The 22,937-nt window shown below is 51.8% G+C and overlaps 11 protein-coding genes across 11 annotated transcripts; 7 read left to right on the forward strand and 4 right to left on the reverse strand.

Moving 5' to 3' along the window:
* Positions 1-771: 771 nt before the first annotated feature.
* N7474_003477 (C40 family peptidase) lies at positions 772-1,805 on the forward strand (the record flags this gene model as incomplete). The annotated part of the gene is made up of 2 exons (XM_057194892.1): positions 772-829; positions 874-1,805. 2 exons carry the CDS (start codon positions 772-774, stop codon positions 1,803-1,805), a joined length of 990 nt encoding a protein of 329 aa, XP_057056247.1.
* Positions 1,806-2,583: 778 nt separating this feature from the next.
* On the forward strand, positions 2,584-4,391 carry N7474_003478 (uncharacterized protein; the record flags this gene model as incomplete). Its single annotated transcript, XM_057194893.1, has 3 exons — positions 2,584-2,941; positions 2,995-3,072; positions 3,130-4,391. The coding sequence occupies 3 exons, from the start codon at positions 2,584-2,586 to the stop codon at positions 4,389-4,391; spliced, it is 1,698 nt and encodes a 565-aa protein (XP_057056248.1).
* Positions 4,392-4,718: 327 nt separating this feature from the next.
* On the reverse strand, positions 4,719-6,666 carry N7474_003479 (putative general amidase; the record flags this gene model as incomplete). The annotated part of the gene is made up of 6 exons (XM_057194894.1): positions 4,719-4,834; positions 4,888-4,978; positions 5,034-5,770; positions 5,824-5,965; positions 6,028-6,297; positions 6,355-6,666. The coding sequence occupies 6 exons, from the start codon at positions 6,664-6,666 to the stop codon at positions 4,719-4,721; spliced, it is 1,668 nt and encodes a 555-aa protein (XP_057056249.1).
* Positions 6,667-7,566: 900 nt separating this feature from the next.
* N7474_003480 (uncharacterized protein) lies at positions 7,567-8,036 on the forward strand (the record flags this gene model as incomplete). Its single annotated transcript, XM_057194895.1, has 2 exons — positions 7,567-7,732; positions 7,774-8,036. The coding sequence occupies 2 exons, from the start codon at positions 7,567-7,569 to the stop codon at positions 8,034-8,036; spliced, it is 429 nt and encodes a 142-aa protein (XP_057056250.1).
* A 905-nt stretch (positions 8,037-8,941) lies between these two features.
* Positions 8,942-10,286, forward strand: N7474_003481 (serine/threonine-protein kinase; the record flags this gene model as incomplete). Its single annotated transcript, XM_057194896.1, has 4 exons — positions 8,942-8,985; positions 9,049-9,256; positions 9,307-9,463; positions 9,514-10,286. The coding sequence occupies 4 exons, from the start codon at positions 8,942-8,944 to the stop codon at positions 10,284-10,286; spliced, it is 1,182 nt and encodes a 393-aa protein (XP_057056251.1).
* A 210-nt stretch (positions 10,287-10,496) lies between these two features.
* N7474_003482 (ubiquitin-conjugating enzyme E2) lies at positions 10,497-11,250 on the forward strand (the record flags this gene model as incomplete). Its single annotated transcript, XM_057194897.1, has 3 exons — positions 10,497-10,523; positions 10,709-10,859; positions 10,925-11,250. The coding sequence occupies 3 exons, from the start codon at positions 10,497-10,499 to the stop codon at positions 11,248-11,250; spliced, it is 504 nt and encodes a 167-aa protein (XP_057056252.1).
* Positions 11,251-11,855: 605 nt separating this feature from the next.
* On the reverse strand, positions 11,856-13,398 carry N7474_003483 (NADH-quinone oxidoreductase subunit D; the record flags this gene model as incomplete). Its single annotated transcript, XM_057194898.1, has 3 exons — positions 11,856-11,893; positions 11,953-12,673; positions 12,733-13,398. 3 exons carry the CDS (start codon positions 13,396-13,398, stop codon positions 11,856-11,858), a joined length of 1,425 nt encoding a protein of 474 aa, XP_057056253.1.
* A 354-nt stretch (positions 13,399-13,752) lies between these two features.
* Positions 13,753-14,991, forward strand: N7474_003484 (DNA-directed RNA polymerase core subunit RPC40; the record flags this gene model as incomplete). Its single annotated transcript, XM_057194899.1, has 3 exons — positions 13,753-13,797; positions 13,847-13,951; positions 14,014-14,991. 3 exons carry the CDS (start codon positions 13,753-13,755, stop codon positions 14,989-14,991), a joined length of 1,128 nt encoding a protein of 375 aa, XP_057056254.1.
* A 203-nt stretch (positions 14,992-15,194) lies between these two features.
* N7474_003485 (NEDD8-activating protein UBA3) lies at positions 15,195-16,722 on the reverse strand (the record flags this gene model as incomplete). The annotated part of the gene is made up of 5 exons (XM_057194900.1): positions 15,195-15,946; positions 15,999-16,295; positions 16,348-16,427; positions 16,542-16,643; positions 16,694-16,722. 5 exons carry the CDS (start codon positions 16,720-16,722, stop codon positions 15,195-15,197), a joined length of 1,260 nt encoding a protein of 419 aa, XP_057056255.1.
* Positions 16,723-17,036: 314 nt separating this feature from the next.
* Positions 17,037-20,308, forward strand: N7474_003486 (telomere length regulation TEL2 family protein; the record flags this gene model as incomplete). The annotated part of the gene is made up of 6 exons (XM_057194901.1): positions 17,037-17,880; positions 17,936-18,286; positions 18,338-18,424; positions 18,475-19,012; positions 19,064-19,783; positions 19,837-20,308. 6 exons carry the CDS (start codon positions 17,037-17,039, stop codon positions 20,306-20,308), a joined length of 3,012 nt encoding a protein of 1,003 aa, XP_057056256.1.
* Positions 20,309-20,436: 128 nt separating this feature from the next.
* N7474_003487 (Sec1 family protein) lies at positions 20,437-22,713 on the reverse strand (the record flags this gene model as incomplete). The annotated part of the gene is made up of 4 exons (XM_057194902.1): positions 20,437-21,930; positions 21,983-22,194; positions 22,408-22,603; positions 22,654-22,713. The coding sequence occupies 4 exons, from the start codon at positions 22,711-22,713 to the stop codon at positions 20,437-20,439; spliced, it is 1,962 nt and encodes a 653-aa protein (XP_057056257.1).
* Positions 22,714-22,937: the final 224 nt, after the last annotated feature.

A 22,937-nucleotide genomic window follows, 5' to 3' on the forward strand; every position in this document is an offset into this window, starting at 1 on the left:
TCAAGATAAGCTGTGTATACAAAAAGGAAGTGAAAAGATGCCAAGAGGGTCCGGACTGCGTATGCCTTGGTGTTTGAAAAAAATGATCGCTCCACTCGCATGGGCACGCTCTTTTAGGACCGGTAAAAATATAGCATTTCTAGTCTAGTATTTCATACAGGTATTGTTTGGCTCTAACAGATGGCCCACGTATATAGTTTATTCTGGTCATTCAACAAGTGTAGCCGCCCTGAAAATATATCCTCTTGTGCTATCCGGAGTTCAAGGTCTACTGCTCGCGAAAATGGAATTCTTACGCATCTGCCTTCGATAAGAAAAATTCTCTTGACTAAATTTGCCTAATACATCCGAATCTTAAGATCATAATCAGCCAAACTGTACACTAGTTGCACCCCTCTTCGGACAGAGATCGGGGTGTTGCACTTAGCCGGAGATAGGACTTCTCTCTTTCACCAATGAAAAACTGGAATAAAATATGAGCCACTGGCTCAAGTTCAAGCATTCGGTCGGAATCCACTTTCTCCGCTCTCTTTTAGTTAGTGGAGAGCTTCTTGCCGAGGAATAAAAGTGGATCTCGGAGAGAGATCGGACAAAATGATAGCTAAGCCGTGCGGATACATCCACTAGCAAGGATGTTACTCCGAAACAGGGTCACCTTGAGTTGTTAGCGTCAAAGCTATACGAGTGCGTCAGGTGCTTTGCAGTACATAAGGATCCCAGAATGGCGAGCTCCAGATTGAAACAAGTTGCCAAGACAGCGTCCAAGACACGATGTTATCATCATTTTTGACCACGCATATTACGTTCGCACTTGCTCTAGGTGCCGCCAGTGCACTCCCTAGCCCCGAGTTGAGCTCCCCCGCTATCGCACAGTCGTCCAGGATGCCTACATCGATGTATCTGTTGCAACATTATGGACCGATTCTAGCAAACCTCGCGCCATAGACCAGCCTGCCCTGACGAACCCGGCACGCATCGAACAATGGCTGAATTCCATGAATGTTTCACAGTACCGCGATCTTACCACTGACAGCCGCACCCAAACCCAGGCATTGTATGGTGCTCGAGTTGATATCCTCGACGAGAAGAATGGCTGGTACGAAGTTGCTGTCCCTGGACAGGCCACCCCAAAGAACACACTTGGCTACCCCGGCTGGGTCCCTTCTACTCAGGTGTCCTTCGATGCCGGCTATGGTAGGCTGCAATCGAGTAAATCATTTGCACTGGTTGATAAGGTCGCGACTGCTGCCATCTATCGAGATGCCCAACTGAAATCAAAGTTCATCGAAATCAGCTACGACACCAGGCTGCCAGTTCTCGGTCATACTGGAGAAGCCATTCAGGTTGCAGTTCCTAGCGGTGGCTCAGCTTACCTGTCAGCTCACGAGGCAACTGTGTACAACTCTGAGTCTGAAATTCCATATCCATCCAAGCTGGATCTGGTGAATGCGGCAAAGCTGTTCGTCGGTCGACCATACCTATGGGGCGGCACATCGGGCTTCGCCTTTGACTGCTCCGGGTTCACCCACACCCTCTACCATGCACATGGCATCACAATTCCAAGGGACGCCGATGCTCAGGCGGATTTTACTGGTCATGGCGTACGAGTTTCCAAGGCGCAGCTGGAAGCGGGCGACCTTATCTTCTACGCGAGCAACCAAAGCGATCCAAGTACCATCTACCATGTCGCGATGTATGCAGGCAATGGAGAGATGGCGGAGGCTTACGATGCTGGTACGCCAGTGAGGTTCACATCTGTTCGCTTCGGCGATGACTATTGGGGCGCTGAGCGGTTTCTGAAATAAGAATGAAACCAGCGGCCTGGCTTAGAACAGCGTTGGTGATTCTTAATAGTGCAGCTCAACCAATGGATTTATTACCGGTTAAACTTTGGAAAATAATTCGGGGAACACGCGATCTTTGTGATTAAAGTCTGGTACTATAGTTAAGCACCTTCTTAAATTGATCAAAGTGGGCAGAGAACCTTGGGAAGATATCGCCGGAAATTGGCGAAAAGCCTCAGTCTGAATTCAAGTGCTAATAATGCCCCATGGTTAAGAAACCATGTGGCTTCGCACAGCTGGTGCTACAGTGACAAATCTTGCCTCCGCTCGGGCCTCTTCCCCACCATGACCCCCTGTCCTGATTCCTTGCACTCCGACCTTATCACAGAGTTACCTAGCCGATACGACAGCGACTAGCCGATAATCAGGCGTTCCACCCTTCTAGTAGTCGAAGTGCGAGAATTTTTTTAAGAAAAACTAAGCAGTCCTTTGAAGAAAGCGAGAACAGGCATGTATGTAGCAAGTGACAGGCGCAGAGCTTATCATTGCTTGTCGCTGGCCGACCAGGCTCCGACCGAAGCTTGTTTTATGGGCCCTCTCATTGGCACAAAATCCATCCTCCTGAACGGCCCAGTTGGGACGCTTAGCCCCGGGTTTTTCAGGCTCGGACCATTACTGGAACCGAGTTGTTCTCCACATAAGATCCCCCTCATCGCCTCCTTTTTTTTGGAAAAAAAATACAGAGGCGTTCGTGACCTTTTGCGCATAATAATTTGATTGCTACCGAAATCCAGAAGTCATGGACGAAAAGCTGGACGAAAAGCCAGGGTCCTTCGACCCTCCTCTGTATAGCGCTTCTGAGGTGCCGGTGAGCACGCTCATCAAACCGCAAGCCCGCATCCCATATGATTCGAATGTTACGTTCGAGGAGTACAACTACTATGCGCAGAAGACCAGAGAAGAGGAGGAGACTCTGGAGGCTCCCGTCATGGATATACGCCGGCTGTTTAGAAAGAAGCGCGAGGGTGAAGAAGATGATGTGCCAACCACGCACCTGACGGAGGAAGATTTTACCAACCCCGAGAGGAGAATTCTAATCACGGATGAAGAGTGGCTCAATGCAAGCCGCGCGGCCAGATCCGCTGGATGGGGTGCTTGTGAGTGCAGAACAAAATATGCGAAACTGCTTCGGAACTGACGGTAGCAACAGGCTTTTATCTGATTACGACCGACATATTGGGTCCGTATGGATCTGGTTTTGCAATGGGGTCATTGGGTTGGGGACCAGGTGAGACAATATACTTATATACCTTCTGTATATGACAGTTTATTGATCGGATGATAGGCGTTGCGTTCTATACGGTTTTTGGCTTGATGGTCGGTTACTCTGGATATCTCATCTGGCGCGTGTACTGCGGTGTCGACAGCCACCAATTCCCGGCCAAGAACTATGGCGATATTGGTTTCAGGACGCTGGGCCGGGGCGGACGCTACGTCACCAACGTCTGTCAAGGTATTTCATTGCTCCTGCTGGTGGGCCAGGTCACACTCCAGTTTGGCCAAAACATCTCTCAGGTCTCGAAGTTCAAGCTGTGCTATGCTGTCTGCCCCGCACTCTTCGCCATTGCAGGCTTTTTCATCACGCAGATCCGGACTCTCAGAGCCTATGGATGGGTCGCAAACCTTTCCGTGTGGCTGAACATCTTCGTCATTTGTATGACTATGGGTGTCTTTGCAAACTCGGAGCCAAACTACTCTGTCGCGGAACTAGGGTCAGCGGGTGCCTTGATCGATCCAGCGACCATCACCAAAGTGAACGGGAAATACCCTCCTATTATGCACTACACCAACATCCCCGCCAACGGCCTTGTTGGCTCAATCAACGGCATGCTGAATGGTGTGCTAGCTTATGCGGGTGCCCAACTGTTTGTGGAGTTTATGGCTGAGATGAAGCGCCCTCGCGACTTTATTAAAGCCATGTGGCTTGCGCAGCTCTTCATCTACAGCGTTTATCTCATCTACGGTTGTGTCATCTATCATTATCAAGGACAGTATTCCTACGCTCCAGCTTACCAAGGTGTCAGTGTCTATTCATGGCAAACCGTCGGAAACATGGTTACGTTGATCGGTGCTCTCATCGCCGGTGGTCTCTATGGCAACATTGGTATCAAAGTTGTCTACAATAATATCTTTCTGGATATCTTCAAAGCACCACCGCTTACAACCCGGCGTGGCAAGATCATCTACGGGATCATGGTTCCGATCTGGTGGATCATCGCGTTTATCGTTGCCGCTGCTATTCCCGATTACTTTGGCTTTGTTAGTGTGATGTCTGCCTCGCTGCTCCTGAACCTGTCCTACACGCTGCCTCCGTTGTTTGCGCTGGGCTTCGATATTCAGAAAAATGCAATCAAAGCAGAACAGGGGGATGGATTTAACCCAATTACAGGGCAAGTCACCAGAAGTGCAACTGGTGTCAAGAGATGGATCCGCGGGTTTTTCGCTGGCGGTCTATTTCAAGTCTCAATAAACATTTGGCACGTCATCTACGCTTTGGCTTCATTGTCCATGTGCGGACTGGGGATGTATGGGGCTGTCACTGGTTAGTATTTCTCCTTGATCTCTTGTTCACCATCTAACCTCCGTCTTAGGGATGATCGAGGTTTTCAAAAACCCACAGCTGACCTCGTTTTCCTGCAAATCGCCACTCGACCTTAGTTGATTCTAATTCTAAGAGTTGGCCTCTTCTCAATAAGTGCAGTCTAGCTATTTAGCCTATGGCTATTTCGTTACAGTATTTGGCGGAATTTATGTCAAGTTGATTTGTAAATTCTGGTTCCGCTGTAGATATCGTCAAACTAGACAGAGAACTCCAGTCTTCGACGTACGCTTAATGGATCGTCTCTCCCAAATTGAGTCAAAATGGCATCACGCTTAGTATTTAAGGCATCTGTCGATTCCCTTGGCCATTTCAAGACACTCTTCATCCCGCATGGTCGGAGTAAAGACCTGAATTGCACACGGCGCACCTTGAAGAGTATCAAAATCATCTATAGTAGTCAGTATCATAATGTTGAAGGCAAGATATATAAATGGATCTTACATGGTGGTCCTGTCTGGCCCGGATGAAGTTCGAAAGTAGCGTTCGCATCAGCCTCTCCTACCTTCCCGTAAGGAATAATGCACGAGGGATACTGCAAAACATCGTAGTCAGTCTTTTGCTCTAAAGGAAATCACCTTTCTACTCACATCAAGGCAATTCAAAAAACAGGTGTATGATGCTAAGCCATACTTGTCATGAGGAACAGCCGTCCCCTGCGCTCCTGGTGCCAAACAAATGTCCAGGTTAAGTCGCTGCCACAACTTCCTCCAAATCTCCCGGTACTCTGCCCGTCGGGTGTTCAAAAGCGCTAGCTTGCCCATGCGGTCTAGGCCTTCAGTGTTTCCCAAAGTGCTTTTGTGGAACTGTTGCAGTTCTTCTGCCTGCTGCTTTAGAGACAAGATTGCAGGCGAGAAAGGCTCACCCGCTGCCGCGATCAGCTGAGCAGCATTAGGGTCCAGGCTAAATATGTTCCAAGCTACCTCGTTGATCTCTTCGAAGTGACACTCGGCTGCATCCAGGGTGATTATCTCATGACCCTGAGCTTCCAAGATGCGGGCTGCTTCACCCAACACTCGCTTGACAGGTGGATGGAGAGGGTACACCAGACTCTCGGGTAAAACTCCAATTCGAAGGATCGGTTTGGGCGCAATTCGCCGCCAGGGCACATCAATTATCGTGGAGTCATATAGCGCAGGCTGTCCATCAATAACCTCTCGGCAGAAGATCTCCAGAGCATCCATATCCATGGCGAGCGGCCCAGCACAGGCCAGTATGAACTTCAGTCCGCTGGTTGCGCAGATTCTCGTACCCCCGTTGGGAATTCGGCTGGAACTTGGGCGGAAGCCGTATGTTCCACAGCACAAAGCAGGGATTCTGATTGAGCCTAGAAGCAGGTTAGAACCGCAGGTCTGCAAATAATTCCTGGAAATATCCAACCGCCAACATCAGTTCCCACACCCAGGGGTGAGCCTCGAAGAGCCACCAAAGCACCCTCGCCGCCACTGGATCCTCCTGGGCCAAGCAACGTGTTTCGTGGGTTTAGAGTACGCCCGAAAACATTGTTTTCACACTCGCAGGTCTAGACACCCCAGTCATTCCAAATTATTTAGGGTTTTCAGGAATGGTATCGGAGAAACATACCATCATCGTCTGAGGTACGTTTGTTTTCACATAAATCACAGCTCCCAGTTTCAAGAGAAGATCAACCAAAGGGGAATTGGTCGTCGAGGTCTCATCAATAAAAGCAACCATTCCGATGGTTGCCTGTGTGCCGTTGACATGGAAAAGGTCTTTGATACTCACCGGAAGACCGTGGAGCGGTCCAACTGTCTTGCCCTGGGCCTTTTGCTCATCGAGCCATTGGGCTCTTTCTCTGGCTTGGGTGAACATCGTCTCCGTAAGGCATGACACCTAGCCATGTGTGAATTGTTAAATAATGGTCGGATACAAACGAATGCATGGGCATACCAATTGCTGAGCAACAGCAGCGCGTTTAGAAAACGCGAGTGTCACTTCCAAAGCGGACAGTGTGCCTTGACTGAGTGCAGAAAGAAGTTGAGACACCGTGTAATCTTCAGTGATGGTCAACTCTTGTTCAGTCAAGATACCAGATTTGCGAATTGTCTCGTTGCCAACAAAGTCGTTCTTGTTCTCTGACAGTGGATGTTCGAAGGTGGACTTCAACTCATCCGAGAGTCTCCATTCTTTGGGTATGGCTTCCCAGCATGCCTCTCGTTTATTGGCTACCTTCTGGCGCCAGTTATTCTCGGCTGATCCCATGTTTGGCAGTGTGGCAAGATACGATGGGATTTTGAACGAAGGGTACTAAGATGAGTTCTGGGTAAGCACTCGCTTAAGAATAAGTACATGTCTAGGCAGATTGGGTTAAAAAGCATGCCTTGTTTCACCTCGGCTTAGCAAACTCAAGGCTTCCTCTTCTCCCAAGGCAGACTACTAAGTAATTCGCCGGCTCGGCATGGACGGTCATTGGTGAGACGCCTAAAGGGCCCGAATTCGTTGCATCCCCGCTCAAGGTGGATCTGAGCAAATTGCCATCTTAACATCTGCTCGTAGCATATTTATTCAAGCTGCCCTCCAGTACAAATTGGGCGGATCCATTAAGAAACGCCTCAATGAAGAGAATAAATCATCTTCTATCCTTGAATGGATTTCCTACAAAGCTCTACGTCGAAGTTCAAAGTTGTATCCCGGCCAAGGTCTCGCCGGTTACTTGCGTAAGCAAGTAACGAGCGAGCGGGGTGAATTCAAACCTGGTGCGTAGTCTAAAATTTTAAATGCGAGCTACATGCCTTTTACAATCCATTCAGTGATGAGATGGTAAGCCGTAAGGTAGGTTCTTTTATAGGTTTTACCATTCACACTCCCATGGCATTTATCAACAAGCCTGATGTTGAAACCAACCAGTCTCGTTACAAACTGGTTATTCAACATGAAAGCTCTCCCCGTTTTGGCTCTCCTCAACCTGGCCCGTCTGATTTGCCATCCGCGTAAAATGTCGAGGTGCCACCTTCGCACATATAGTTCATCGAGTTTCTCAAACGAGATTCCCTAGTGCCATTGTTTAGTAAACTCCGGTGAAGAAGTTAATAAAATGGTCTTGCCTTGTTACCGGGTACAAGAATCATTCTCCAATTGCACTATTCCGCGCAGGGCTGGGGCATGCAGAAGAACGCGTACCCATTCTGCGGCACGATTATCCACGAAGAAGACGTTCCAAACTACCAGGTCAGCTATCGCTGGCACCTTCCAGATCCCGTGCGCTTCAACAAGAAGGTCAAGGTCACCCTCGAGTCTGGGCATGCGAACCATCTGCGCGATGACTGGAGTACGACCGCGTACCGGTACCAAACTCTTCCCGGCCCCAAGCTCAACATTTTGCCTGGGGGGAAACGCATTCCGCACAAGCCTCAGTTCCCGCTTCGGAAGATGTGCCGCAGTCGGAGGTGAGCAGCATGAGTGCGGAGAAGCAGGCGATGGTTCGGCCGCGGGATGAGCGGATGGAGGCGCCTGTCAAGGACCGCAATGAGTGGCTGGCGCGGAGGGTGCAGGACTCTCAGGAGCGAACGCGCAGTAATGTCGAGGTTTGCAAGGATAACCGGCGGCGCTTTCTGCAGGGGTTGGGCAATTAGAGCAAGCAATGCAGGTGTTTGAAATATAGATCTGATGGCAGACCAAGCCACAGCATCCACCAAATCCACTCCATTGTTTATGGTTCTTATTATACTTCTTATTATACACCCATATTATGATTCATCTTTCCCCAAAGCCTAGATCTCGAGCCACCATGTCATATATGCACAGACAGTCTATAGTATCGTGGCGGTGCACGCTAAACCCTACGGCCCCTCATTACTTATCGTGAGGAACTCAGCTTGAACCCTGTCTTTTCCTTCTTCTTCTCTTTTCTTATTCATGAATATTCTCTGCAATTCGTAGGTCGTCGCCATTGCACACGTAAGTCACCCACTTCTTCCCCCTGGATCGCCGATCGGGTCCGTCCAGACTGCGGCGTGTGGGGGCGGCCCTTCAGCTCTTGCGACCGTCGAACTAACACCAACACGCTGCACAGTTCTGCTCTTGCCGACCTCCCACTTCGGCTTCCACCTTCTCGTCGCCTTCCTCCCCCTTTCCTCTACTGGATCCATTGACACCGTCCACAACCGTTTCTCCCTGTTCTGTTCCCCGCGATCGCACCCCTCCATTCGACCCCGCTAGCTATCGCGCAGCCTGATCCCTACACAATGAGTTGTGAGTCGCCCATTCTATACTGCTACCTCTTGCTTGCTTTTTGTGTGTGCGACGCCCACGGATATGGGCCGTTGGGCCACGTTTCTCGCCGAAGGACTGGACTTCAGCCTCGTCCCAGTCTCAGCCGCACGTATACGGTGTCTGTGCTCTCTGGTGGGCAATGCGCTAGACACATATGGAGATCGCTCAGCTGGCACTCGAGCCCGTTCCTGTCGTCGACTCACACACCTCGCTGGCCTTTCTTTTCTCTACGTGCATGCTAACTCGCAACTGTCCAGTCTCGACCATGTTCAACAAGCTGTCCGGGCAGCCGGAGAGCTACGAGAGGAAGTAGGTCGTTCCACTCATTCTTGAATACTACGTTTGTTGAGACACGACCTTGGTTGGTTACAGGGCACAGTACAAATTTGGCCGAACACTGGGCGCGGGTACCTACGGAATTGTTCGCGAGGCCGACTCCCCCTACGGCAAGGTTGCCGTCAAGATCATCCTCAAGAAGAATGTTCGTGGGAACGAGGGCATGGTCTACGATGAACTGGAAATGCTGCAGCAACTCAATCATCCTCACATCGTCCACTTTGTCGACTGGTTTGAATCCAAGGTGAGCTCCACGCCTCATGCGATAAGGCCCCCCATCTGACAATCAGCCAGGATAAATTCTACATTGTCACTGACCTGGCTGTGGGCGGCGAGCTGTTTGACCGGATTTGCGACTATGGCAAGTTCACGGAGAAAGACGCCTCGCAGACGATGCGGCAGGTGTTTGATGCTGTCAACTATCTCCACGAGCGCAACATTGTTCACCGAGGTTGGTCCTGCTCACGCACGACAAAGAAGAACTTACTGATGGTGCGATAGATCTGAAACCCGAGAACCTCCTGTATCAGACGCGCGCCGCGGACTCCCAATTAGTGCTGGCAGATTTCGGTATTGCCAAGACGCTGGAGACTCCGACCGAGGTGCTCACCAGCATGGCCGGTTCATTCGGATATGCGGCGCCCGAGGTCATGCTCAAGCGCGGCCACGGTAAAGCGGTCGATATCTGGTCGCTCGGTGTCATTACGTACACGCTGCTGTGCGGCTACTCCCCCTTCCGATCCGAGAACCTGACCGACTTGATCGAAGAATGCCGGGCGGGTCGCATCATTTTCCACGAGCGCTACTGGAAGGGCGTCTCGCAGGATGCGAAGGACTTCATCATGAATCTCCTGCAGCCCGACCCGAACGATCGTCCCACTTCGGCAGAGGCCCTCAAACACGCCTGGCTCAAGGGCGAGTCGGCCAGCGACCGCGACCTGCTGCCCGAGATCCGTGCCTTCATTGCCAAGGCGCGTCTCCGCCGTGGCATTGAGATTGTCAAGCTCGCCAACCGCATTGAGGCGCTCAAGATGCACGAAGACGAGGCGGACGGGGACGATATCCCCAGCCCGGCGGCCATGGCTGAGTCGGCCGGTGCTGAGGAGGTAGCCCCCGATGATTCGAACGGTGATGGCAAGAAGAAGCGCAGTCTGGGCGATGTTGCCAAGGGGGCCATCTTCCGCGAGGTGGTGCTGGCCAAGGTGCGTGAGATGAAGGAGAACGAGGAACTGGAGAAGGTGGAGCGCGAAGCCCGGGAGAAGGCGTCGCGGTGAACAATTTTTTCTTTCTTTTCATCTTCTGGTCATTTGTTCCTAACGGTTTGGTTGGTTTTCCTGGATATCCATTCATACATATCATGTAGTTAGTTCTGTTAGTTATAGTCCATCAATCACGTGGGATCGTCATTTCTTATCTGGCTCTCCATCTTCCTTCCTCACTACGTACATGAACACTTCAGCGGGCAGTGTAAATACAACCCCACCATGTTCGCCACGAAGCGCCTGAGCAAGGTACGTACTATCCTGGTCAAAGAGTGCGCCCTCAGAACTGACGCGTCTGTCCATCTCCCGACATCCAGGAGCTCCAAAAGGTACCGATCTCTCACTTCCACCTCCACCTCCACCTCCACTTCCTATCCTCGACACCTCCATCCTTCCCCCCACACTGAAGAGTCCGGCCAACCCCTTTTCTCTAGCTGAAAGAACATGTCCCACCGGGAATCTCAATCGCCAAATCCGACAACCTCGAAGAATGGCAAATGGACATCAAAGTCCTGGACGACAACCCGCTCTACCAGAACCAGACCTATCGCCTGAAATTCACCTTCGGACAGAAATATCCAATCGGTAACCACCCACCCTCACCCTTATTTTTATTATTTTCCTCACGCAGTGTTGGTTGTACTGGTTAGAACCCCCCGAAGTCCAATTCATAACAGCCACCACCACTTCCACCCCCACCGCGCCCTCCGAACCAAACCCCAACACCGAGCACAACACACCCCGCTCCATCCCCATGCACCCACATATCTACAGCAACGGGATTATCTGTCTTGACCTCCTCAGCAGCGCGGGCTGGTCGCCCGTGCAGACGGTGGAGAGTGTGTGCATGAGTATCCAGAGCATGCTCACTGCGAACACGAAGAACGAACGCCCGCCGGGGGACGCAGAGTTTGTGAATTATAATCGTCGCCGTATTCGGGATATTCCCTTTGTCTATGAGGATGATAACGTATAAGCTGGGGGTGGGTTGGTGTGTTGAGGGGGAGGTCCCTTGGTACATGCTGTGCTACACTCGGGTGAGGAGGTGAGATTGGTCCAGGTCCGGATTAGACGCTCTTTTTGATTATTGTCTTCCCTGCATTGGCGTTCCTGCTGGCCTTTTTCATGGCCGATGAGGTGGATTTGGAGCATGGCGTTGATGGGGTTGCAGCGATTTCTTCTTATGTTTATTCAACCGGCAATGCAAGGTTCATCTTCCTATAATGCTAGTGATCCCGTAGGACATCACCATATCCTGCTCAGGTCTACATCCGCGCTTACAACTACAATCTATGGCCGGGGAGACATCTCTTCGAGAATTCAGTTCACTATACACATGGTTTATGGGAAGCAGATAGGAAAAACAATGAGGTGACAAAGGAAAAGGAAAAAGGAAATAATAGAACAACGCCATGGGAAGGAAACATGGAGGAAAGGCACCCAGGTATGAGTACACTGGCTTGGTCCAAGGGTTTGTTATTGGTCACATCGAGGACGGCGCGATTGACACCGGGATCGTGGGTGGCGGATTGAAAGCGTCTTTTGTTTCGTCTTTTTTATACTTGTGGTGCAGGACCGCATTTACCGGTCGACTTCACCGAACACCAGATCCATAGTACCTAAGAAGATATTAGCAATGAAGCAATGAAGCATACGAGCGTGAAAGGTCAAGACTTACCGATAATGGCGACAGCATCAGCCAGCAAGTGGCCACGAGACACCTGGTCAAAGCCACCCAAGTGGGCGAAACCGGGCGCACGGATCTTGCAGCGGTAGGGCCGCTCGCTGCCGTCGCTGACCAGGAACACACCCATCTCACCCTTGGGCGCCTCAATGGCCGAGTATGTCTCCCCGGGGGGCACGGAGTAACCCTTGGTGAAGAGCAGGAAGTGGTGGATCAGAGCCTCCATGTTCTCCTTCATGGCGGCACGGGGCGGCGGCGAGATTTTGTAGTCCTCGACACGGACGGGACCGGCGGGCATCTTGTTCAGGCACTGGTGAATGATACGCAGAGACTGGCGGAACTCCTCCATACGGCACAGGTATCGGTCGTAGCAGTCGCCGTTCACACCGACGGGAACGTCAAACTCCACCTGGTCATAGGCGTCGTACGGCTGCGACTTGCGGATATCCCAGGGAACACCAGAGCCACGGAGCATGACGCCAGTGAAACTCATGCTCAGGGCATCCGCAACGGGGACAACACCCACACCCTGGGTTCTTGCCTTCCAGATACGGTTGTCCGTGAGCAGCTCCTCGGTCTCGTCGATACGGTCACCGAATTGCGTGGCCCACTGGTAGATATCATCCAAAAGACCAAGGGGCAAGTCCTGTGAGACACCTCCGGGGCGGACGTAGGCAGCATGGAGACGGGCACCGGAGACACGCTCGTAGAATTCCTATAAAAAACACACAAATCAACCAGCTGAGTTTACCGCGGAAACCACAATTTACTCACCATGAGCTTCTCACGTTCCTCGAATCCCCACAGGAAAGGGGTCAGGGCACCAACGTCCATAGCGTGCGAGAGGACAGACATGAGGTGGTTCAGAATACGAGTCATTTCGCCGAACAGGGTGCGAATCCACTTGGCACGCTCGGGAATCTCAACATTCAGCAGCTTCTCGACAGCCAGCGAGAAACACTGCTCGTTTGTCATCATGGAGACATAGTCCAGTCGGTCGAAGTAAGGCAGGGCCTGCATGTAGGTCTTGTACTCGATCAACTTCTCCGTGCCACGGTGCAGCAAGCCGACGTGGGGATCAGAGCGAACGATTTCCTCGCCATTAAGCTCGAGAATCAGACGAAGCACACCGTGAGCAGCGGGATGCTGAGGGCCGAAATTGACGGTGTAGTGACGGATCTTGCGGTCCAATCCCTCGGCCTCGGACTCCAGAGCAGCAGCTTCCGGGTCCTCGGGGCCCCCTTTGTTGGCGAGGGACGTGAAGGTCGGGTCGGTCGGAATGAGTCTGGTGGCCTGGTAGCTGGTGGCCTCTGCATGCCGGCGCGGGACAGAGGTGGCTAGCGAGCGCGAACGGGGGACTGATGTGTTGAGGATGGTGGAGGGGCGGAGGCAGAGCCTTTTGGGCGCATTGCCCGCCAGGCGAGTGAAGGAAGCAGCCATTGGAGGGTCGTGGGAGAGATATGAGAGGGAGTGACGAGGGAGGGAGGGCTGATCCTCAGTCCAGGCGCATGCAATGGGTGGGGATGGGCGCGGGATTGGGGAACGGACGACAGCGATGAGGACGAAAGGCATTTTGGGGAGTCACGTGGTTGAGCGAGCTGTCATCAGCCGGGCTGTGGTTGGTCAGTGTAGTTGTCTATAGCGCACCTATGGAGCACTGCTCTGTATGATGATAGGGTGCATTATAGCCTCTTGTGTCTGCCTTAGGCCTCCATAAAAATTAGCTGCGCCAGAAATTGTTCTTATCGTGAACAATCTCTCGTCTTCACTTCACCTTCACCCAAGTTGCCCACCATGGCGCCTCTTGTTCCCTCTCATGAGGAGCTGCAGCGTCGCCGAGTACGTCTGACCTTTATTTTTTGCTTTCTACCAAACTAACCACTCCCAGATCATCGGCATCAACGCGGAAACCGTCACCAACATCCCCTCCACAGATTTCCCAGGCCACTGGCCCGGAGAGTCGCATGGCTGGGCAATTGATCAGTTCAAAGAAGTATGTACCATCCATTGAGGGCTCTGCAAAGATTTCGCATTCTAATGGCTTGCGCGTTCCAGAATTTCCAAGTCGAGTTCCACAGCAATGACCAATACGAAGCCTCGTTCTCTCTGATCGGACTCGACGCCGCAGTCGCCAACGCATTCCGTCGTATCCTGATGGCCGAGATCCCAACTCTGGCGATTGAGTACGTCTACGTGCACAACAACACCTCCGTCATCCAGGATGAAGTTCTCGCACAGCGACTGGGTCTGATCCCGCTCAAGGGCTCTGTCGAGGGAATCAACTGGATGCACTGGTTCCGGAAGCCGTCAGACGATGAGGAGGGCGCGGAAGCCAATACTCCCAGCGATTTTAACACCGTCGTCCTGCGCCTGGAGGTCGAGTGTACCGTCAACCCGGATGCCGCCGAGGATGAGCAGGATCCCCGCAAGAAATACAACAACGCCCATGTCTACGCAAAGGATATTGTGTTCGTTCCCGTCGGTCGCCAGGAACAGTACTTCGTCGATGATGGCGCCATCCAGCCCACCAATCCGGACATCCTGATCGCCAAGCTGCGCCCCGGCCAGAAGATTGAGATGGAGCTGCACTGTGTCAAGGGAATTGGGGCCGACCACGCCAAGTTCTCTCCCGTTGCGACAGCTACCTACCGTCTCCTACCAGATATCAAGATCGAGCGGCCGATCATTGGCGAAGATGCTAAAAAGTTCGCTAACTGCTTCCCCAAGGGGGTCATCGGCCTCGAGTCTGTTACGAGGGAGGAAGCTGCACGCCGGGGAAGCGGATATGAGGGACATGCGGGAGAGCAGAAGGCCGTTGTCAAGGATCCATTCAAGGATACCGTCAGCCGCGAATGTCTGCGCCACGAAGAATTCCAGGGCAAGGTCAAGCTGGGACGGGTGCGGGATCACTTCATCTTCAACGTGGAGAGTACCGGCCAGTTTGACAGTGATGTCCTGTTCCTGGAGTCGGTAAAGGTGCTGAAGCTCAAGTGTGCCCAGTGGAAGCGAGGTCTGACCGATCTCATGGCATAGAGGGTTGCCAGTATATCATGCATTGCCTTGGCGTTGGATTACTCTTTTAGTCTGCTTTATTTGTGATGTACACTACCATCTTTTGCGAAAAGTTCGATCAACACTGTTGATTCTTTGATATAAAGAAGACAGCCATCTTTGGTTGCTAAAGAACAAACTGGGCTACAAAATCGTTCATGTCATCATGTAGGACTCACTGAGTGCTATTTGAAGTTCAACCGGTAGCGGAAGTCAATGGTGTAGGCCGGGTCGCTGACCGCGATCTCCTGTCCATCGGCAATCAAATCACGCAGCTTGAGTTGCAGATTCGGGCGGGTCTGCTCCTCCAGCTGAGGCGGGAAGCGCTGGTACAATGTCTTCTCCTCTGTCCGCATGCTCGGTTTCTTAAGCTGTGCCTCCGCCCTCTCTCCGAGGCTCTCAATGAAGTCTCCCAGAGTCACATTCGGGTCCACCTCCATCTTGCGAGCAAGGTTGCCGCACACGGGGCAATCAGGCTTCTTTTCCGCCTGGAAGGTGTAGGTGTAAACCCCTTCTTCGCCAGCGTACATCATGTAGTTGTCCAGGTACGGATTGCACGAGGCTGCGATTTTGAGCACCTCTGATGTCGTAGACGCCGCAATGACAGCGTTGGTCGATGCAATGGCTGGGATGATGTTCTTCACTACGCCTTGCGTCATCTGGAAAGTCACTCCGTGGATATGGAATTGCTCTCCACGTTTCAGGGCAGCATTGTACACCCATGAAATGTGTTCCATGTCGTCGCTGTCGAAAGGTTCATCTTTACGCTTCTCCTGCCATGCAATCTGGTAAGCCCATTCGATGCAGTGCTGCGGCTGACGCGGAATAGTGGCAATGGTACATAGTGGCACCGCCGGGCGAGGGGCATGCATATCGAGTTGACACTCGATGCATGACGAGAGAGTAGGTAGAATCACCCGGGATTGGCCCTTGAAGCCTGTTGGTTATCAGCACACATGATCTCTTTGGATGTAACGGCCACTGCGTACCTTCGGTTCCTCCATCTACCAGTGGCTTCAGGCTCTCTGGGTTCTCCAAGTCCACCATTGCGATGAGGGTGGAGTTAATCCAGCGCCGAGCTTCAATGCTGTCCAGACCGCAGATGATAATCTTGAACTGCATGTAGTAATCCTCGTCCTTGTCTTGAATCTTGCCGACGTATGGAGTGATCTTGACTCCCTTCACCCGCTTCTCTACGAAAGCTGCCGCCACCTCGGCTTTAGGCTTGCCGATATCAGCCTGCCGGAAGAGAAACTGTCGATTCAAGTTTGAGATGTCGATGGTGTCTGTCGCATGCTGTTAGATTCTGAAAAGCCGTGGCTTGCGGGGGGAAAGTACCCATGTCGATGACATGAATGTCTTTGAAACCCGACAGTGCGAGGTTCTTCAGAATTTCACATCCCAATCCGCCCGCTCCGCTAGAGAGTTGTCAGCATTCATCTCGATGCGGGGCAACAACGTTGGCGGATGGACGAACATCACCCTGAAATGAGGTCAGCACAACTCGCGAGCTTCACAATTTATCGTCTTACAGGATTTTGGAGCTCTCCAGGGTAGCGATCGTTTCAGGGCCAAACTCCCAATCCTCATCGGTGAGTGGCCCGTTCTTGCTCAGGGCCTTGTAGAGATATGTCCTGTGTGATGTGAGTTCATGATTAAAGATCGCTGGCAGTAAATGTCTCACCATCGCGCTTGTGGATCCATGGTGCTCATTGCGAAGAGATCAAATGTCCACCATTCGGCTCTCTCTATCTAGTCCCGTATCGCGTGTCGATGACCTTATTGTCAGAGTTGCGGCTGCTCCGGTGACTCAGGAAATGAATTCTTTAGCCACAGTCTCTGCAATGGAAATTGCAGGATCAGTTTCGATCGTAAGAAGGATGTCGATGGAGGAAGAGTTGAGGTTGCCTTGCTCAGGCGTTTAACGAGGCGTTCGGTCACGTGATATGCTCTCCCCAGACAGTCGTGCCATTCTTTCTTCCACCACATCACTTCTCACTCTCACACTTTCCGGTGTTAACGAATCAATGGATGGTCTGTTGACTGCCGTCAATACGGTTAAGAGAGACGCAGAAACACCCTTGGTGACCTCGTCAGAGTCTCCTCAACAGCAAAAGCCTGTTCGCACATCAGATTTATATTTCAATCATCATGATCTATCATCAGACCAGATCATAAACTTATTGCGATCCAATCCAGACCGCGAACAACTTTCTGCTATTTTAGCAGCCCTTGATCCATTCAACAAATTTTCCAATGCAAAAGATGTCGACATCAGGATCCCCAGTCCGACCACAGCCCAGATTCTCCAAGTTTTAGTCAGCGCCACGATACCTGACCACTGGGGATCGTTGGATTCAAAGGAGAGAAAGACCAAAGACAGCAAAACTCGAGCAGCATTATTGAGATGTCTCAGCAGTGTGGCCGGTCTGGGGTCCATCGTGGCCCAGGTACGGTCTCTGGTGGCGGCGGCTCGCACCAAAGAAGCTCAAAGCTCGGGCAGCCAACTTGTCATTCAAGATATTCTTACCGTCCTTGCTGCATTGTTGGAGCCTGAAGACTTCTTGTCTCGTCTATATGCAGACATTTCGGTCGTCTATGACCACAAGACCCGGCAGCAAGTAGCCTGGAGAGAGCTCGCCTCGCTCGTTGCTGCAGGTCGAATTCTGTCCACGGTAGCGGAGGCACTCACTCTCTTGGATGATTCAAAACATTTATCATCAATCTCCTGGGTTGGAAATGGCTCTCAATATGCATTGTGGCTTGGCGGCAATGTCTGTCATCTGGTCTCGAAGCTGAAAACCGAGGACGAAAATGCCTGGGACTTTGTCGCTTTTCTCCTTGGACGGGCATTAAGTCTTGGATACACAGGTAGTTCCTTGCAAACAACTTTTATATCTAATTTTCAACACTGACCCTCTATCAGACCAGTTAGTTAGGAAGATCTACTCGGGACTTTTGATCGAATTTCCTATCCCAGACCATTTTGGCATGCTTCTTGATCGTCTCCGGCAGTCTGAGCAGCTTGCTGTTGTTGAAGCTATTTTCCGTGATGTACAAAAGAAACATTTCTCGGAAGAATTGGCGGGTACAATCACCCAGCCATTTACTCCAGATGAGGTCGTCAAAGGGGTAGCGGCATTATGTGCGATCATCATTGGCAATCGCCCTTTTTTGAGAAATCAGATATTGGATTGGCTCTCGAAAAGCCAAGGTGGTTCAATACAAACACTAGGGCTGCGACGAGCTCTCTTAGCTACTCTTGCTAACCAGGAGGGTGAGTATGATCACAACAATAGCAGGCAGTCAGACACTAATGTCAAGCAAGATGCGCTCAAATATCTTCTCACACGTGGTCTGGAACAATTTGGCGATAAGTTCCACATTAAACATATTCCGATCATAACACAGAATGGTTGGTTGAAATCCGTCATTCTGTTTTACCTGCGTACTGACAAATTCCAGCAAACGCTCAATTGATCCTTTTGGCTGCGGGTCATCTTCATCGCCTAAGTCCAACCCGACTGAAGGATATAGGGCGAACAGGGATCTTCCTGAATTCAGTCTCCAATCGACTTGCGGCATCTTCAAACAGAGCACGATTCCTGGGCATGGTTGTTGGGACAGGGATGTCTAGGCTCATCGAAGAACCGGGCAAGGCGATGGAGTTTGACCTGGAAGAGATGCGAGGAGAAGAGGCATATCGGTACTTGAACCTAATCACAATCCAAGATGAGGTTGGATCATTGGAGTCCATCAAGTCAATTCAAGACCTAAGCCAACTCCCGCAACCGAAAGCGAAAGCCACCCATTCCAAACGTGCGCCACAGGCAAAGGGACGCCCACAAACAGGCAAGATCGTGGCTATCGAGGAAATTGATGACAGCGACGAGGAAACAGATGAGGACGAGGACCTGGTCCCGTATGAAAAACCCGACGCCGATGCCTCTGATTCGGACGAGGATCCTACTTTGGTCCAACGTAACAAGCCTACGGCGCCAGTGTGAGTAGTTCACAATGATTCTTTGAAAGCTATCACTAACTAGTTTTCTAGGTACATCCGTGATCTAATCACCTACCTGCGAGATACTGAAAATGTCGAGCGCTATCACCTCGCCATCACTACTGCGCCGTCCTTGATCCGCCGCAAGACGGGGTTCGGAACCGAACTCATCGAACAAACAGAAGAGCTAGCGCTCATACTTGTTGGTCTGCAAAACGACAGCAATGCCCCACAGTTTCACGAGTCCCGTCTTCAAAGCATGATTGCATTGATCGTGTCCCAGCCACTAAAGATGGGCCGTTGGTTCACTGCCATCTACTTCGACGGCGATCTCTCTCAGGTTCAACGCTCTGCTGTCCTCACGGCCCTGGGTTTGAGTGCTCGCGAGATAGCCGGCAATGGAGATGATGATGCTCGAATGCTGGGTCTGCCAGCTAAGGAAGATACATCATTCCCATCCATGCGTCTGGCTCCTGCTCTGGAAGCAATCTACTCAAGCACACCTACCGAGTCCCCTCTCGCTACCCTCACAAGAGAAATGTCTCGGGCTTCCCTTCAACCGCTCGCCGCTGATGCAGCAGATGCCATCACGGGACCCAATGCGCTCAAGGTGCGCACCTTCTCTTCCCGCATGGAAGTTGAGAAGAAGCGTCAGGAGCGCGATGCGCAGCGCCAGGAGTCAACTATCAAAGACCTACACAAGGTGCTGGCTGAAGGGTTCTTCTATCCCCTCCAAGGCCGGTTTGAGGTCATGATGCTACAGTTTTCCACGTTCGTTCAACCTCTTTTTTAATATCGGATATCAACTAACGGCCACGTCATAGATCATCCGCTCCCTCATACAACCCCTTCTTCATCCCACACCTCCTCACCCTCTTTCTACAAACCTTATCCCTCATCCTCACAACGGCAGGCCCCCACACCCCCTTCCTGGGAGGTCTAACACACGAAACGCTCTCCTTGCTCCTCTCACTACACTCTACAAATGCATCCAGCGAGCCAACCATCACGGCGGCGCTACTCTCGCTCTTCTTGGCCGTGATAGATCTGAACGTCGCCTCCGGGTCGAACGGCGAGGAACGCCTGGTCACCGAGTACGCGACGCAGGTGATTGAGTTGCGCGAATGGGCTTCTCAGGTCTTTGATCGGATGCCGCCGGGGTCGAAATCTGATGCCAAGGATGATCCGCAGGAGCAGGTGCGCACCCTCGCTGCTGGGGTTATGGTCCGGACGGGGGAGGTAATGGAGCGGTATCAGGGACGGTTGATGGGTGTTAACGCAGGGTTCAAGTACTGAGCTTTATGCAAGTCAACGAATACAGAATATAGAATTGTTCATGGGAATGACAGCATATACAGTGTACTTGATTGCTTGAGGGTATTATGTCGTGAATGATTACTACCAAAACCATATATCTCCCGACGCTAGTCAGCTGGAGCGAAGCTGTCCTTCTCCACAGCCGCCTCCATCATCCGATCCCCACTGATAATCCCAGTCGTGCAAATAACGATCTTGCGACGCGGAGCCTCCTGCGCAGCAATAAACCGCAACGCCGCAATCTCCGTGAATGTGATGCCGCCAAGGAAGAAAACATACACGGTCTTGGTGCCATGACTGCCGCTGAGAGTTTGTCTCGCCCGGACAGCCTTGTCGTCACCTTTCTGGACAATGCTAAAGGTGGCCCCACGCGCGCTCTTGACTGCGTCCTCGAAGCCCAGCCAGCCCGGTGAGGCCGTGCTAGCGGCATTCATCGAAGCGGCAGGTGAGCCGCCCTTGATGAGCGAGAGCATGTAAGGTTTCTGTAGCACGCATTGAACCAGGCGCACGCTGAGTGGCGCGAAGCCGCTGTACACATAGGAAATATCATTGGGGTCCTTTTCGCTGACTTCCTCGATCACCAGGCGTAGATTTTTCCGCAGGTACCCGTAATTGGTCTTAGTGCCGGCGTGGGCACCGGAGGTCGTTGGTAGGAGCATGGTCGTCGCGGAGGAGCGCGGCTGGAGGAGCTCCATTTTTTCCAGTGCCCAAAAAGTGAGGAGATGTTGATGGCCGTAAGCCTGGATGACTTGCCGTTTGAAGTTCTCCAGGTCTCGTGGACGGAGTCCGCCTGACATGCATGACTCAAGGCACAGCAACCTGAGTACATTCTTGAGAGGGACATCGCGAGCAATGAGCTCTTCAATTGTCTCATGTTGGTATGTCGGATCTGCGCCCGCAGCATCGTTCTGTTGGACTTCCAGCACCTTGCGGAAAGTCTCTGAGCGGGTAAGCCTCATGATTTCCTCCGCGAGGTTGGTATGGATCCTCAAGCTCTGGTGCTCCAACTGGTATGTCGGTAATCTATTAACGAACTCGCGAAGTTCTCCGGTTGTTTTCGCCGTGTGTCGGCTCTCGTACTCGGTTTCCAGGCGGCGGGCCACCTTGTTCAAAATATCTCCCACAATGGCAAAATTTGCGTCTCGCAGTTGGCTGAACAGCTGATCGGATGCATCAAGTTGGATTTTTCTTTTCAGTCCCGGTTTGGACTGCTGTGGTGTCTTCGATGATTCCTGGGATTGGGGCTGTGGAGCTTGCCCGACAATACTTGTATCCACATCGGCTTGGTTGTGTTTGATGCCGACATATTCATCAATGAGACCTTCGTAGGTAAGTTGTGTGAGAAGTGGAGTCCCGAAGTCCACATCTCGGTCAATAATAATCAGGTTTTCCGTGTCCGCGCTAGGGAGAAGTCCTCGCGAGGACGGATCGGCCAACCCGGAGCTTTCCTCTGCGTCGAGCTCTTTCCTCATCCGCAATAACAGGTCTGCCAGACGGCGTGCATTGTCGCCCTTACCCACAATCCGAGGGAAATAGCCATGCCGCTGTTGGACACCCATCAAAGCCTTGGCAGCCAAGAAGATGCAGCCCGGGTCTTTGTGCTGTTGGGGGTGATGTTAACCGTCTGAAGACCACGCTTCGTGACTCACTTACCAAGTACAGGTCGCTGAAAGCATCATTCAGCTCTAGGGACAAGACATCCTGCTCCAATGGCATAAAGTAGAGTGGAAACTCGGCGACATTGACATCCCCGATGATGCCAGCCTCCTCCAAAACGGCATTGCTGACGAGTGTCCGCCTGGGCGCAAAGAAGATGGAAAACTCATGTTCCACATTGCTATTGTTCCGCAGTCGTTTGATTTGTTCTGGGTCGAGATGTCAGCTCATACTGATGGCACTCCATCGAGGCAGCAACAAGAAAGAAAGCCAATGAAATGAGCTCGTGAAACAAAAATAGTATCACAGAGGCGAATCTAGGGAGCCTGATACATTACGTGGAGTAGATAGTCCTTCTGCGTAATATATGGTGATCCCATAAAACCAAAAAAATAATCTAGGCAGCAGGGAGATCAACATACCGGCAACGATGCGCACATGCTGCGCCTTCTCGCCACGAACCAGGAACACAACGTGGCGCTGGGACGAGTCAATGTTGGCGTTTTCCAGTAGGAACACCCGATCCACGCCGTACTCCTGCAGGACGGAGAACTTGATAAACAGCCCGACCGGACCGGCCAGATCTTGGCTGATAACGAGGTTCTTCTTGCCTCGAGCCTGTCGGAGGTGGTTAGCCAGAATGCAACCATAACAGAGACAATACTCACACCTTCCAGTAGGCCCAGCAGGTCACGCCGCGCCTTGTCCCTGACGTGGTCGGCGTCCATGGCGGGAGTAGTTCAAGACGGTGGTTGCTGTTGCCGCGTCGCTCTTTCCATATCCGGGTAGTCCAGAACATGACTCAGCAGGGGCAGTATTGTCCGTAATGTAACTGTCACATCCCCGCCACTCCCCGCCTGTGCCCATCGTTACTGCGGTATGGATGATACACCACCTAATTTAATGCGGCAGGCAACTTTTGTTAACCTCTCCTGAAGATAAATCCTCTTCT

This window comes from Penicillium riverlandense (genome assembly GCF_028828495.1).
Source record: "Penicillium riverlandense strain IBT 135883 chromosome Unknown utg000002l_segment0_segment0, whole genome shotgun sequence".
NCBI lineage: Eukaryota > Fungi > Ascomycota > Eurotiomycetes > Eurotiales > Aspergillaceae > Penicillium > Penicillium riverlandense.